Source organism: Balearica regulorum, chromosome 4 (assembly GCF_011004875.1).
Source record: "Balearica regulorum gibbericeps isolate bBalReg1 chromosome 4, bBalReg1.pri, whole genome shotgun sequence".
NCBI lineage: Eukaryota > Metazoa > Chordata > Aves > Gruiformes > Gruidae > Balearica > Balearica regulorum.
Genome location: NC_046187.1, coordinates 684,298 through 700,106, shown reverse-complemented (window position 1 = coordinate 700,106; position 15,809 = coordinate 684,298). Strand labels below are relative to the sequence as shown.

At 46.1% G+C, this 15,809-nt stretch overlaps 1 protein-coding gene across 3 annotated transcripts in view; it reads left to right on the top strand.

Annotated features, from left to right (window-relative positions):
• G3BP2 (G3BP stress granule assembly factor 2) overlaps positions 1-15,809 on the top strand; it is a 28,547-nt gene that overhangs the window by 7,234 nt on the left and 5,504 nt on the right. For 2 of the 3 annotated variants that reach the window (XM_075750798.1, XM_075750797.1), the window contains exons 2-7: positions 3,686-3,804; positions 6,588-6,669; positions 7,692-7,865; positions 8,670-8,760; positions 9,656-9,758; positions 11,316-11,496. In XM_075750798.1, coding sequence (XP_075606913.1) covers positions 3,710-3,804; positions 6,588-6,669; positions 7,692-7,865; positions 8,670-8,760; positions 9,656-9,758; positions 11,316-11,496 — 726 coding nt within the window. In that variant the 5' untranslated portion in view covers positions 3,686-3,709. Of the gene's footprint in view, positions 1-3,685; positions 3,805-6,587; positions 6,670-7,691; positions 7,866-8,669; positions 8,761-9,655; positions 9,759-11,315; positions 11,497-12,472; positions 12,572-15,809 lie in introns of all 3 variants that reach the window. The other variant, XM_075750795.1, reaches the window with a different exon arrangement.

Below are 15,809 nucleotides of genomic sequence, written 5' to 3'. Positions count from 1 at the left end.
GAAATCGCTCTTACAGAGTACCTGTATCTACGGGGCTTGCGTCAGTGCCTGGTAAACACGGAGGTGCCGTTCTTTGTAAGTTTGGATTCTCTGAGTTGTCGATGCCGATGCCTTGGGTGTAGGCTTAAATGTCACTGGTGCCTTTACCTCCAAACCCCCGGGGCCTGCTAAGACTCGGGTCCTTGACTTTAAGGAGGTGCTGTACTAATTGGGACACGTGGAGATTTTAATCTTTTTTAAAACCTGGTTTCATGGCACCCACGTCGGTAGCACGGAGTACCCGCGTTTTTATTTTACTGCCTCTTGATGACCCGGAGACCTGAACGGTTCATTAAGCCTCTGGTGCCCCTGCTGAGATCTCTGAGGAGATACGGAAAGGAAATAATACCGACCCAGGTGAAGAACTGTACTCAGACGTCCTGTAAAATACTGATTCTGTGATGTGAATCAGTAGTGCTGTCACTTGGAAGGTGGACGGTGCTCGTCTGTTCGAGCACGTAAACCAGCTTCTGAAGAATTGGCCGCGTGTGATCATCGCGTGCTCGCCTTTCTCAGATTATCTGGAAGGTTTCGGCGGCCTTTCCTGTAATAGCACAGCTTCCAGTGAAGAAAAGATCTAGTGTGATACAGATCTGATGTAGTGTAATGACTTGTCACAGATTATTATGTTTTGTACCCAGAGGCATTTTCCGTGTTCCTTGTGGTATGCCAGCAATTTGTTAACATATGTACTTTGCTTATTGCTGTATTCATAAGAATGTGTGCTGGCTATGATCTGCTTTTTAATAGGGTCTTTAACAAGAAAAAAAAATCGTGATGGAGCTCCGTCCTTGTGCACTCTCGCAAATGCTTGCGGTGAAGTTCGTATCGCCAATTTTATATTCGGCATCTGCTCGTGGGGCAGGGGAGCAAAAAAAAGAATAGTCTCACCTGTAGAAACTGAGGTCCTTGTTCTGTGACGGTACGTTTCGAAGTAAAATTCCCGCGTGCGTGCCGTTGCCGTAGCGCGAGTCGCGTTAGGAAGATCCCCAAAACGCTCAGATTGTGTTTTCTTAGAGGTTCCCACTCTGAATGTGCACAGAGCTTGAGCCTTTGATGTCCCTTAGTATTCGTGACCTTTGGGTTTGGGTCTGATTATCAAAACGACTTCCCCTGCGGCTTCCCAGGAGTCACAACTACTACTGTGCTTCAGAGTCTTGAAGGTTATAATAAAAATTTTGGATAAATCTAAAATAAGTGTTCTGATTTCTTATCTCCAAGTTCAAAACTTGTATTTCGGGCTTTGCCTGCTGCCTTGCCTGCAAGTTTTTGGGACCGTTGCCTCAAGTGCGATTCCTGGCTAACTCTACTGGGAACAGTTCTTGGTATCGCCTTGAGGCTTGCATTGCTGGGCTGAGATTATTTTGACACTCCGTTAAGTGTAAACCGTTTGAGCCAAGTACTTGGGATTTTTTCTTCAGAGTTCCTTTTGAATGCAGCGTCTGACGCGTGTGTGGCACCGTTACCCTGTACGTTTTAACCTTTGGGCCAGGCCCTCCTTGAGCTGAGATGCACCTCATGTGCTTTATGTCCTGTCCGGCTGTAATTGCAAGCAGTCCTTTGTATTGGCCCTTGGCTTGGATGGACGGGCCGAGGTTATTCTGGTGGGAAAACAAAGCTGTTATATTCTAGGATTATCTCCCAGGATGGAAGGTTGGGGCTTTGACTTGGTTGTCTTTGCCTGCTGCCTTGCCTGCACATTAGGGTTTTTTGAGAGAGAAAGTAGATGACACTCTCTTTAGAGAACTGAGGGAATCTCCTGATGGCAGACGCTGGTGTTCACGGGTGAGGTCAGCCTTCCTGACGTGAGCTGGAGGAAGCAGCGTGTCGGGTGCTGGCAAGCCACCAGAAAGACATCCCTAGCGCTGAAGATTGTTGTATGACATGGGTGATCTGCGAGACGGTACGGATGGGTAGGAGCGTAGCGAGGAAAACGAAGGCCCGTCAGAGGCAGGGGGAAGCGGGGGAATTACAGGTTGGCTGGCTTCTCCTTGATCCCTGGGAAGGCTTGTAAAGCAAATCCAGGATCCCGGAAGGACGAGAAGGCGTTCGGAAGGCAGATTTACCAAGGACAAGTTCTAACTGACCAACCAGCTCGCCTTCTGCGATGACACGAATGGCTCCGAGGGCGGGAGAAGTGCAACAGAGGTGGTTTACGTTGACTTCAGTCAGGCCTTGCTTTTCTGTAATACCCTTGGAACCAAACTGGACAGCTAGCCTGTGGGGTGGACCGGGAGGCTGTGGTGAGCGATACAAAGCTGGCTGCTTGTGAAGTTTCTCCAGGGGCGGTACTGGGGTCGATGCTGTTTAACACCTTTGTCGCAACCTGGATGATGGGCTAAAGCGATCGGCAGCAAGTTTCTGGAGGGGTAGGCTGGAGAAATAGCTGCCGGGAACATCACAAAGTTCACTAAAGGCAAATCCCCAAGTTCTGCACGCACGTGGAAAAACCACGTGCAAAAGTAAAGGCTGGGAAATGACCGAGTACGAAGCAGCTTTGCACAAAGGGATGTTGATGTCCTGACAGAAAAGTTGAACTTGCATCAGCGGCGTACCTTTGCAGTGATGAAGGGTGGCTGTGTTCTGGGCTCTAGAGAGCCGTTCGGACTCTTGCGACACCCAGACCCGGAATATTGCTCCCAGTTTGAACTCCTCCGTACAGAACAGAAACCAACGCACCGGCACGGATCAGGTGCAGGATCGCCAGGATTGTTAGAGGATCGGAGCACCGGGGGAGAGGAGACGCAGCGAGGGCTGGACTTGCTCAGCCTGCAGAGCAGAGGACCGAAGCAGGGGGGTGAGATGTTACCGCTGCCTTCAGCTGCCTGGTGGGACGGTGCGGATCCGTACTTGTCGAGGTGCGCCACGTTAACGTGATGGCCGACGGGCACAAATGGCCAGTGGAAGTTCTGTTCATCTGTTCGGGAATAGTCTTGTTCAGAACTTGCTTTAAGGAGAGCAACGTGTTAGAAATTGGTCGTGCTTTGTCCCCGGGGTTGAACCAGGTGAGCCCCGGAAGTCCTTTCCAACCTAAATTATCCTGTGCCAAATGCGCAGTGCAGTTAGCTTGGACAAGTAGTGCCTAAGGCTTTGGTCATCTGAGGCGTAAAGGTTTCCCTTCCCAGTCCGCAGGGAAAGCGAATCCAGCCCTCGTAATTACTTTAGAATATTGGTGCTCCCACCTGCGTGTTACAGATGCGACAGTGGCCTTTTCAAGCTGACGTGCTTTGGGACAAAGGAATGGTCCCGCCTGACTCCAGAAAGTGTTCTCCTGTTCGCCTTGCAGTGCTCTTGAACTTGGATTTTTCGTTGTTCGCCAGTGTTTTCCCAAAGGGTAAAATAGATGGTACGAGATGTTTTTAACAGGGTTTTTGTTTGTTTGTTTGGGGTTTTCGAGCACCTGTTCTGTAAGGGGCTTTGTTTCCACTGTTTAATCTTTGCCAGTGTAACGCATGAATGGATGAAATCTTTTTATTTACTCAGAGGAGGTGGGGAGGGCGTCCTGAATCGGTGGAGTAGGTCTGTGTGAATGAAGTGCCTGTTCACGTAATTGTTTCAACTGTAATACCGTTATGGTCATCCTTTTTTGGGGAAGTTGTGATATACAGGGCTGCCTTGAAACTAACGTGTGTGTCTTTAATTACAGCATTTGACATTGCGTACCAAAGAAATGGTGATGGAGAAGCCAAGTCCCCTGCTGGTAGGGCGGGAGTTCGTGAGACAGTACTACACTCTGCTAAATAAAGCTCCTGACTTCTTGCACAGGTAACGCTTCCACGTATCAAGTGACTAATGCGTTTGAACAGAAGTGTGCACCCTTCCTTATAAATCAGATAAACGTTAATTTCCGAGTATGGGAGGAAACGGAGCTGGCCAACTTTTGGGCTCTTGGAAAATATTGCGTCTTATTGAAAATGCTTTAGGCTCTAGAACCAAGTCTGATCGTACGGATGTATGGCACGTTATCAAGGTATTTCCTGTGTGGAAAAGCGAGCTCCTCCTCAGCTGACAAAATGGTAGCGTAGGCATATTCCAGAAATAGTTTTCTAAAAAGAAAAGTAAAGAAAATGGCAGAGGAAGCACTTGCATTTAGTACCCAAGACAAGCATGCTAATTATTTCAGGATAGCATCTTTTGCATTGCCTCTGAGAAGTTTTTATCCGGATTATGATTGGAGATTTAAGCATAAATGTCATGGCCTGGACGAGGTAGGTGGAAAATACAGTAGGTTTGTTTTTTGTTTTAACCTGGGTCTGCTATTTAAGTGGTACTCTGAATGTGTTTCTTGCTTCTTTTTTCTTTTCCTTTTTTTCCTTCCTTCTTTTTTTGGTTTTGATTGGCCACATCCAGCTTGTCACTTAAGATTTTGCATTTCCACATTTGGATTTGGAGCAGCACGGTCTTGCCATAAGTAAAGGTCAAAGTAGCTTTGCCAGTGTATGAAAAGAAAAAAAGCAATCACTGCTTGGGTCGGTCTTGTCTCAGGACTTGACACAAGGTTGATGATGAAAAATTGGACTGTTTGATTGAGAGCAGGTTAGAGCTCTCAGATGGCTTACTTAAGAATTCAGTCTTTTGAATAATGCCTCTTTTCATTTATAGCTTTGAGGCAGGGAAAATGAGCGGTATCATTTTTACTTAAATTGCTGAACCACTGCAGAACCGTGTCGTTTTCTGTGTTTACATCTATTTTTAAGGTGTCTCAGCCGTGTATTCCAGTCTTTCCTAATTTATGTTCAGTAATCTAACAGAAGTCGAAAGCAGAGTTTTTAGCAATTGCAGAATTTTTCCTCGCCCCCAAAACTTCAACAGATGAGTCAGATCAGATCAACAACCGGGCAAGTATGTCCATGTAACGCATCGATACCTGCTGTACAAACCGGCAGCTCGCTCTGACCCAGAACTGCGTTCCTTGGGTACCTGTCCTGCCCGGGTGTTTTCCCCGGTGCCTGGGAAAGGACCTCTTGCCTTGGGGTTACCTTCGGAGGCACCTCTTAGCCAGGTCTGTTAGCGTCTTGTTGATGTCCATAACTACGCCTCGCCTGGGAAGGTCGTCAGTTGAAATTCTTTTCAGAAACTTAGAAAGGGTGTGACTAGACCAGTTTTTCAAGGCATCAATTATGTCGTGAGCAAATGATGCAACGGAAATTCTGGTATCAGAACAGCAGGGTCATTTTGAATGATAGAAAAGCCCAAGTTAGTAAGACAAGTTTCTTGTGAAGTGTTTTGTCACGGGGCTCTGAAACCCAGAAAGTGTTTGCATGAACGACGAGACCGAGAAGAGTTTATAAGGGATTATTAGTCCGTGCTTCACAGTTTAATACCAAAGGCAGAGGGAGAATTATATCGGTTCCGCAGTGCAATTGCCTTGTCCTTCTGTAACGTTTATTTTCAATGGCAGTTAAATTGTATATTGGGGTAAATCAACCATCCCTCATACTTGGTGTTGAAAATAGTCTTTGATTTTGCTCGTAAGAGCATTTACCTGGAATGGTAGTGACTGTAACCTCGGCAGGATTTGGGGGGTGTGTGTTTTGATGTAAAAATCAAAATTCTCTTGGTACGTTTTTCCTCCCTCACCGCTTCAGACAAAGAAGAGCAGCCAGCTGTTCCAGGCTTGCCTTCCCTCCTGCTTTCCCTTAGTATTGCAACATCACTTCCATTGCATCAGTATTGCACGTGCTCTGGGAGCAGTACGGAGCCGACGTTCCCAGTACGTTCGGGATGTAGAGCGAGGTTTCCGGATTGGGGCGATAGGAAATTGGCAGAAGTGTGCGTGTGAGGAAAAAAGGTGTCTGCAGAGACGTTTGGCCTGTCAAAGACAACTTTGGTGCTTTATAGGCGGTACTAGGTATTACTCCCACCCCTCTAAATCTCAAGCTTTACTCGAACAACTCTGAAACGCAGCTTTCCAAATTATGCTGTATGCCCGGTACATTGGGGGGGAACAGGCAATTGTCCAGAGACCTTCTTGAGGGAGTTGTGTTTTCATCGAGGGCTCTAGTCCACAAACGTTACAGAATTTTTCTTCCTTTTTCAAGCGGACTGGCTGTTGATGACCGGTCAGTTAACTGTCTCCTGGAACGGCCCTGCTGACGTCGGGACGGCTGGATAGACAGACACCCACGAGGCAAGCTCCCCCGGTGCAGGGGGTGCTCTGTGCTCAGAAATATTCTCGGTTCACTTGTACTTTAGGGGAATGTATTTGGCTTTACTGGCCCCTTAACTGAAAATCTAGAATTCCGTATACCTGAGGACTTAACGTTTAGTCCTTTCCTGATCTGCGGTTCCCACTCGGCTAGGCTGTCTGCCTACCAAGGAGTTTGAACAGTTCCTTAAAAGCTGCAGATCTTGGGCAAAGCAGAATACTGACTATTAAGCTCGTTTGTTCCTGCATTCTTGGAGCCTCGGCAGTGGAAAATGTATTTTGAATCGCTGTTTGTGCTGGAATTCCCGATGCGTTGAGCTCTACAACTTTTGGCTAAAATACTAGTTGGATTTGTTTCTATTTTTTCAGGGCTATGACCTTTGCATCTCTTCACTTGCAGGTTTTATGGCAGGAATTCTTCTTACGTCCACGGAGGACTGGATGCCAGTGGGAAACCGCAAGAAGCAGTGTATGGTCAAGCTGTGCGTATCAAAATCGGTCCGGTAGTCCTCATTAATGTTTAGAACTGACTGTATAAATCCGTCTTTTTCTTTACCAATTACTCTGACTTTCTTATCCGGTAAATAACGTATTGTGATACCGCCTCCTGTTCAGAGGCAGATAGGAATTTGTAGGCTTGAATTTTTGTATTGGATCGTTGCTGCTTTTACTGTGAGTTGTGTTTGATACGTCAGCTTTGCGTCTGGACTGCGGACAATACACTTAGGGTGGGAAACAAAATCAAGAGGGCCTGTTAGACTTGCCCTATTGATTTATCTTATTTCAGTTAGAAGTGGTTCCTTGGGAAGGGGACTTTGATCTTTTCCGAGTTACGTGGAATTCTGCATGTTACCAAATTCTTCTGTGAGCGGAGTTTTCTTAAAGCGGAAGACAACTTTTGAAAAAGTGAAGTAACTCGAGGAAACACGAGTTTTCGCTGATCAGGACAATGCCTGTCACCCAGGGGCGCCTGTTCACGTGGCAGCCGCGTCTTTGAGCAGCGTGGCTTTTAGCCCATGGCAGGTTGGGTTTCTTCTCCTTTAACCGGCAGAGCCTGATTTGGCAGCACAAAAGTCTTGGCAGGGCAGATGTTACCCACTCCCGTGAAGTTTGGGTACTTTGTGGATGCATAGAGGCTTGGGGTTTTTGTTGGGGGGTGGGTTTTTCTAAACGCAATGTAAATCCTGTGCCTCTCACAGGCCCTTTGAAGAAAAGAAAGTCTTAAAATAGGTCATATGTTGTAATACAGCTGGAAAAGTCGGGTAGGAAATTGTACGCTATTTGACTACTCTGATAAGTACCTGAATCCTGGTGGAAGACTTCAGAATAAAAGTTAGATGAGCTCACGTAGACAGTTCTCAGCAAAGGACACTTCTTGGTCCCTGCATTGACCTTTTGAGTATCAGCGGGCCGCTTGTTCATGTTCGTTCAGACTCCGGTACTTAAAAGGTGTAAAGCCCTGAGCAAAACTCAGCATAGCTAAAATGTAACTCTTTATTTCTAGGAGATACACAAGAAAGTGATGTCATTACAGTTCAGCGAATGCCACACCAAGATTCGTCACGTGGATGCTCACGCTACTCTGAGCGACGGGGTGGTTGTGCAAGTAATGGGAGAGCTGTCGAACAACGGGCAGCCGATGAGGAAGTTCATGCAGACTTTTGTGCTTGCTCCAGAAGTAAGTATATGCGCGATTGTGTTTAACTTCAAATAACGATGATGGAAACCTGACCCGTAGCTACAGTTTGTCATACTGGGGCCAAAGATACGATCTGGCTTCTGGAGCTTGGCCCGGAGGCGATCGCTAAACGCGTCACAGTTGTGAGTGCAGAGAAACACGTGTATTGGACCCGTCCTGAGCTGGTTTATGTTCTTTGACTTGAAGTATTGGAGCAGCAATCCAAAGCAAAATGGAGCTTGCATTTGGGAGCTGCCATTGGCACAAATAAATTACAAAAAGTAGTGTGGAGCTCTGCAGATCAAGGTTCTAGCATAGTTCTGTACTTTCTTCAAGTCTGCCGGCAAACGGGACTGCGGGTGGATGCTGCGCAAGTTACCGTTACTGCTCCGGTTTAGCTCTTAGCGAGAGCAGAGCTGTGTCAGGGTGAAGGGTGTCTTATGTTCTTCCTACTTCTTTCCCCCCCACTTCATCACAAACTATCGTTCAGTTGACGATTAGCGTTTCAGAGTCTTGCCGAATTTCTTTGTTGTTTCCCCATGCAGTGCAGTAAGCATACAGTCACCCTGCGAAAGCCCATTCTGGTTTTTTATTGTAAAGTTTTCGTAATAGTGTTTCAGTTGGGTGGAAGTTACCGTTCAGTTGTTTGGTTAGAGACCAGGTACCACTTGGAAAATGGCTTTAATGAAATAGTCCTGTTCTGAAGTGTTGGTGTGTACCCCAAAGCTTCTGTCTCTAATCCGTCCTTGTTGTTGGCTGCTGATATATCGTGTATTCAAAAAAATGCATGTTGCTCTTTTACAGGGTTCGGTTCCGAACAAGTTCTATGTCCATAACGATATCTTCAGATATGAAGATGAAGTGTTTGGGGATTCAGAAGGAGAACTTGATGAAGGTGAGAAGAACTCTACGTGTAGAGTTTGTCTTGTTCCTGTTCCTCTAGCACGTATGCCGAGCTTTCAGGAGCTTCTAGAGGAGATGGAAAGACGCAAACTGTATTGCGTTCTCATGGAGCGTAGCAATTTGGGAGGGGGCTGAGGCAGGGAATGTAGGTTATGTTGCTGGAACTACCTGCCGGTCCAAAACCTTTTATAAAATGAAGGCCATGTAGTAGTACCTGGTTCCTTGAAGAGCTGAACTGGCTCAGGGGGTGAGGCTTGGCAGAGAATGGAAAAAATGAGTGGTAGTTTTTTTGCTGCCGCTGGTTTCATCAGGTGGACTCGATTTCTCTGATCAGACAAATTTTTAAGTAAAGTGATTTGAAGAAAACAAATCAACACATAGCTTTTACTTTCTTATCATCGCTACGGTCGGTAGTTCATTTCTGTTCAGGGGCTGAGCCTGACCTGGGTGGGTTGTTTCCCCTCTGTTCACTGAGGCAAAGCAAGTCACAGCACAGCCGGAATGTATGCACACGTGTTCACTGGGTAATTTCTGGAATTCCTTCAACACAGCATCTTAGGCAATCATCCTTGCATTTGAGGTTAATCTTCTTAGTTTTAGGTACTGAGATTTATGAGCTAAGTGTGCAAGCTTTCTCGTTTACTGCCACCACATGAAAAGCAGCTGCTGCTTTAAGAGCCCCTCGAGCCCTCCTCCCAGAACTTCCGAGCAGCAGGATGGCTCGGGTTACGAGCGGAAGGGTCCTCTATCTTTTCTTGCAGCTAATTTTGCCTCATTTTGTTGATGAAGCTTTCTTTTGATTACTACTAGTTCAACACGCTTTTATTTTCAGTGCGGCTTGTGTACGCTTGCAGAGATGCTTAAGGAAGTTTTTCTTTTTGTGTCAGAGTCTGAGGAAGAGGTGGAAGAGGAGCAGGAGGAAAGACAACCGTCCCCTGAACCCGTGCAAGAGAATGCAGGCAGTACTTACTATGAAAACCATCCTGTTAGGTAAGAAGTTAATTTTATTGTAGCAAGTTGCTTAAACAAAAAAAAAAAAAAACAAAACCAAAAACCCAACAGAATTGCTTTGGCTTTGGATTCTGGGTGCGATTTAACAGGTCGCTTAGGTAACGTCACTTGATATAGATCTGTGTTATGTAAGGTTATATTATTTTGAAACATTGCTTCTTGAATGGAGAGAGGAAGTCGGGGATGTTCTTACATTTTTTAGTTACTTTCGCTTCTGGTTTCACATGAGGGGTGAAAAGGTAGCAACCCTGTTTATGTGCACACTTAGTGTCTTCACTGTTATATAAACTCATAACAGTGAGTTGATAGGATGTAATGTGTGGGAACAGATGGGTTAACAAAGGCGTGGTTAATGATACGCTACTCCTCAAATTTGGGTAGCACTTGAAGCCAGAGGAAGGTCTGCTTTTTGAGAAGTTGCTGTACAGCCATACTGGAAGAATACGCTCTGTCCTGAGTGTCTTAAAATGTAAAGAGGATTAAAGAAAAACATTTCTTTAGGTTTTTATGAGAAAAATACATTTTATTAAACAAGCAAACAAAACACCCCCACAAAGACAAACAAAGACCACCAAAGCCCTGTGCTTTTTTTGAAATATAGCAATGCCTTTTAAAGGGCCAGAACTGACCTCCTGGTTTCCTTCTTTAAAAAAAAAAAAACAACCAAACAACAAAAAACCCCAACATTTACGACACCGCTAGAATGATGTCTGTCGAGTGCCTCAGTGATTATGCTAAAAGCTGGTCACATCATGCTTTTCACAAGAAGTGTTATGGCAGAGGGGAGGCTGCTGGAATTGTGGCAGTGACTGACTTGTTCGAGGTAACGCAGGAAGGTTTAGACGCCCAAAAGCATTACGTTAAGTCCGGTCTTGGTTTGGGGTTTACTGTGCCGGTTGGAAGGGAGTTGTCAAGGCAGAGTTCATCAGATAGTCACTTAGCCGTATGCTAACCCGTGGCAGGAGCTGCACAGGGAGAAGTATTTGGAATTTGGTAAACTTTTGGGGTGGCTGAAGAGAGAAGTGAAGAACTTCAGATCCCTTACGTTTTGAACACGCAGAGTACAGAGATGAAGTTGCGTGTGATTTTCAGTAAACAGGACTCACAGCTCCTTTGGTAAGGAACTTGTATGGCATTTTTGTAAACAAGCTGTGGGTTTCATTCCAAAATTGGCTTCGTTTATGTGTACGGCTTAGTCTTCCATCGGTCCCTTGCTGTGCTTCTGTTCTTTTAGGAGCAGCAGTTCTGGAGTTCAGCGCCTATTCCTTAAGGGCTTTAGATGTCTCTGTGATTTTCAGGTTCTCTGCAGAGAACTGTGAAACATGTCTTTGCTTCAGCAGGAGTAAAATCTGGCTTTGTATGCAACTAAGGGGTTCGGGTTAACTTCTCGCAGTAGTGTGTATGTAGGTACCGTACAGTAGCAACTGGAAACAGAATGATCTTTTTAATACTGGCCGTTACCGTAGCGTAGCTTACAAACAGTCACAAAATACAAAGCAATCGATAAGCCGCATAAAACGCATTTGATTATTTTAGCAATGGGATAGAGGAGGCGCTAGAGGAGTCGTCTCATGAACCTGAGCCGGAATTAGAATCTGAAACGAAAACCGAGGAGCTGAAAGCTGAAGTAGAAGAAAAGACCCTCGAGGAGCTAGAAGAGAAATCTCCGTCTCCACCTCCTGTGGAACCTGTCTCACTACCACAGGAACCACCAAAGGTTAGTTACAAGTCATATCTGTGCTCCTAGGTGCAGATGGTAAACCAGAAGATTGGGTTTTGAACTTAGCCTTTTTGAGCGGCTGCACCGGTACCTCTTTTCAGTGTCATGCTGTATGAACAGCTAGACTCGAACTTTGAACTGGTAAAAATGCCAAGTTTCACTAAAAACGGAAAGAACGTTATTTTTAAGCGCTGCTCGAGTCACTTATTGTAAAGGTAATGCTCTGCTTGTAAAGTGTGCGTGTGTGGTTTTATGCATGTGTAAACCTTTTTAAATGTGGAGTTAACATATGTTAAGAAAGCACCTCAAGCTACCACCACCGACAACCTCGTACAACGAGAACCACTGCTCTTCCTTGAAATAACCCATAATGCACTGACACTTGCAAAATTGCTGGCAGTGTAGGCTCCAAATCCATACGGGGGCATCGAGTGTCTCCCTTAGAGGCAGGATGCCCAGCCTTAAAAACCACCGTGCACGCCGTGCGTCATCTGGTATGGTTACACGTAGGTAGCTGGAAAGAGACGGGAGGAACCGGTGAAAGCTGGAGAGAGGTCATTTTCTAGCTCCAGCCTGTCTCCCGTATTTTTTTTTATCAATCCTTTTTCTCTTTTCCGTTTTTACTTCTAAGTTCTGGCATCCACTTTCTTTCTTTGTGCAGAAGACCCTCCACACTACGGGGTTTTCAGTCCTAGGTTTGGTTGCATCCCGGAAAGCAGTGACCTGGGGATGCCGAGGGGACCGGGCTCACTCGAGTAGCCATAGCGGGCACGGTACACGCTTGCTCCACGCCTTTGGAGTCCGCAGACGGCTAGACCCGCAAATCCTTCCGTACCTTCGTTGTAATGCTTGCGCAACCATTATTTAATAGTCAGATATGAACCGAAAGTGTATTTTCAGCAGACGAGTTTCCCTGTAGGATTGTCAGTGGTTTGCCATGATTAGTAGCCTAGGTTTGTTGCATTTCCTGCAGGCTTTCTCTTGGGCTTCAGTGACCAGTAAAAACCTGCCTCCTAGTGGTACTGTTTCTTCCTCTGGAATTCCACCCCATGTTAAAGCACCCGTCTCACAGGTAACCCATCTGTGAACACCTTGGATTGTCTCGTTACTTCTGCAAACTGCTTCAGTTTTTTAAATTAACAGATCGATTTGTTTGACTTAAATTGCACAGATTAATTGTGTCTTGAATGTTAACGCGCTCACCTTCTTGTCGCAAGCGAAGGCACGTAACAGGCGTAACTTTGGGTGGTGGTGACGTTAAAATCTGTTCGTGCAGAAACAGGAAATCACCGCTGAAGCTTTTTTGACCTATCTTAATGGGATACGGTTTGATTTATAAGGGAAAACAAAACAAAAAGACAACTCCCCAGAAAATGGTAGCGCTCTAAAGTCTGTTTGAAAGGGGTGTTTCATTGGCGGAAGCGCCCCAGCAGTAAAAACGTCCAGCGCCCTTTCCGAGAAGGTGCGAGATTGCCTCGGAAGGCAAATATCTGCAGAAATATGCTGGATTTCATTGTCCATTTATAATTAACTTGTCACAGAACCCTGTACCAACTTATGACTGTGTGAGGAATGGAAGGATTCACATTTCCTTGCCGGGACAATGCTGTCTTCCCATTCCTGGGGTGACTGGGTGAGGAGGGGAAAGAGGAAGGCAAGTTTGACCGGGTGATAGCTCGTGTCCTGCACATGCCAAGCTGGTGTGAGACGGTCTGAGACTCTCAGTTCAGCTGCCTCCGTCTAAATAAAAATCCTCAAGATAGAAAATGTGCGCTTTAACCTCTTCTACTGATGCTGCGTACCAAAGCGCCGTATGCTGCGGTAGCTCGTGGCCGACCCTTTTAAAAGACTGGGTTTTCGGTAGAGCAGCTGGGTTATTGCAGCTGTTGGGTTTGCACTGGTTTCTTCTCCGTTTTTTACTGACAGAGAGGAACCTGTCTAGGATTGCCCTTCGGCCAAATGCGTGTTAAAAAAGACAACGGAAAAAAATGAAACCCACCCCAAGAAACCCCACCTTGGATGGGGCTGCTTCTGGTCTGGCAGGGCTGTCTGGAAATCAGATAATGGCTGTGTAATGACTTGGGAAGCCTGTCTGTCTTCATCAGCGTCAGCAGGGCTTTCAGCATTTAGGGGGTATTTGAGCCGTAAAAACGTTTTTTCTAGTACAGAATAGATTTTCCTTATGCAAAACCAAAATTGCTTTTGATTGATTTGTAGTGGAGAGGGTGGATTTTTGTAATAGGACCGCAAAAATTATTTAAAATTATCTGTACAAGAGAGCAGAATGCGGCTTATAGATGTCCCCTTAAAGTCTTTCGCGTTGCCTCCGCAGCTTGTGGCACTTTCTGCCTTTTGGATTACTTTTGCTGTGACTCCACGTTTGAGTAATTTCTGCGTGGAAGTTTCTGAACAATACTGAAGTGGCAAGAATTTCAACTCTCAGCTCTTCTGGAGACAGCATTAGTCAGTTCTCAGCTGCTTTTCTTGCACGCTTTTCAGACACGGTATACAGAAAGCTCGTAGAAAAGGCATCTGAACAATTTCTTCAAGGGGTTACGGATCAGTAGCAGCTTTTTCCCGTTCTCTTGCATCCGTTAATGCCAGATGCTGTGCGTGGAGACGAGGGCCATAGGTAGCACTGGAGGGTGGGTGGCTCCTCTGGGGTGCTGTTCTAGCCAGCATCAGTGATGTTGCAAAGCGGCTGTTACCTGTCCTTCCCGTTGCTTTCTCTGCATCGCTCCACTTCTTCCCACATCTTTCACGGAGTGAAAAATATAGCCTCTGTAGCAGTGACTCGGCACCACTCGAAGGGCTGTTGTGGATATAAACCAGTTCGGTTCTTGTTTATTTACAGCTGTGGAGTTAAACAGGTCAGCATTTCTTGCTCTTTTTCTTCTTGTGGGCCATTCAGTCCACCTGCCTCCACTGGTAAATCAGGCCTTCTCTTTATAGGATTTTCAGGTATTCTGACCCCCCCTTTTGCATTAACACATCAGCTGTCGCTGACAGAAAATGGAATTTAAAAAACCTTGCAAGTTGCTTCAGTAGCCAACAGGCTGCGTAGAAATACTTTTTGTTGTTCTGTCACTTTTCCTCAAATTATCTTTAAAAGCATTTTTTGCTTGCAAAAATGAAATAGGTGTTCTCTTGCTCTTTCTGTCCCATCGGTTCCAAAGTTGGCGAGTAAAGGCCAGCTTGCGACTGGGTTTGCCGTCGTTGCCAGCAGCATTGCCGTAGCAGAAAGAGGTCCCTTTCCTTCCGCGTGTGAGCTCCTGGAGAGAAGAGACAACGTCACCTTTTCCTTAATTGTTCTTGAAGTTTCTTCAGGCCGCCTCACGGGCCGAAGGCTCCTTCGGTCGTCATCTGTTGAAACCCTCCTTCCCTGCCTTTCAGTCCACTTTGCGTGGTCTCTGTGAGATGAGAGTTGCCGTTAGCTGCCGCTCGGACTGTAAATGGCAGCCCTTAATAGGCATCTTGTGATGCCGCTGCTGATCGCAGCGGTCCGGGGGAGCGCAGTCTTGCACAAGTGCTTTTCTCTTCAGGCAGCGCCAGCGAGCGCCGGGACAGCCTTCCTCTGCAAAAAGGGTGCTGCTGATTAGGAAGCAGCTAATGAGGCCAGCTGCTTGTTGTTGGCTAGACAGGGAGCGTTTGCGTGCTAGACGAGACGTTCAGTGGAACATGAAGCAAGCGGGTTACCTGTTATTCGGGATTTAATAGAAGGATATCGGTGACTTAGCGGGTCTTTGCTGTGGTTGACGGAAGGACTGAGCGTTTAAGCCTGACGGCCAGAAGTACGTGAGAAATGGGGGTCTGATCGTATTGAGTTTCGCTTTTGAGGTACACTTTACGGTGCAGTAAAGATGTGCGAGTAGAAGGTGGCAGGGGAGCTGCAGTGACCCATGAGGGGACATAACGGAAAGAGATTTAACGAGAAGGCTGATTTTTGTGGCTTATTCTTGGAATTGAAAAAAATGGTCCTCAAAATGTTGGAAGGACAAGCTAATGCCTAGCTGGGTAGAGCACGAGCGATAGGAGGGCTGAAACATTTATTTGGTGCGTAATGCCTGCATGTTTCATGTAAAATACAGTCGTCTTACCCCTGTGAGGTTCCCTCTGGCCGGAACCGTCAGTTGTCTTGAGTCCTCAAAGGAAAATAAGGGAGATGTTTAACATAAACTACATCTCCTCAGCAGTCTGGGCCTATAGCCGTTGTCCTTGTGTTTAATCTTCCTCAGAAGCTAGTGTTCTTTATGCTCCTAAGGATAATTTTGGTTTTTGAAGATAAGAACCCAGCACAGCAGCAGCTGCTG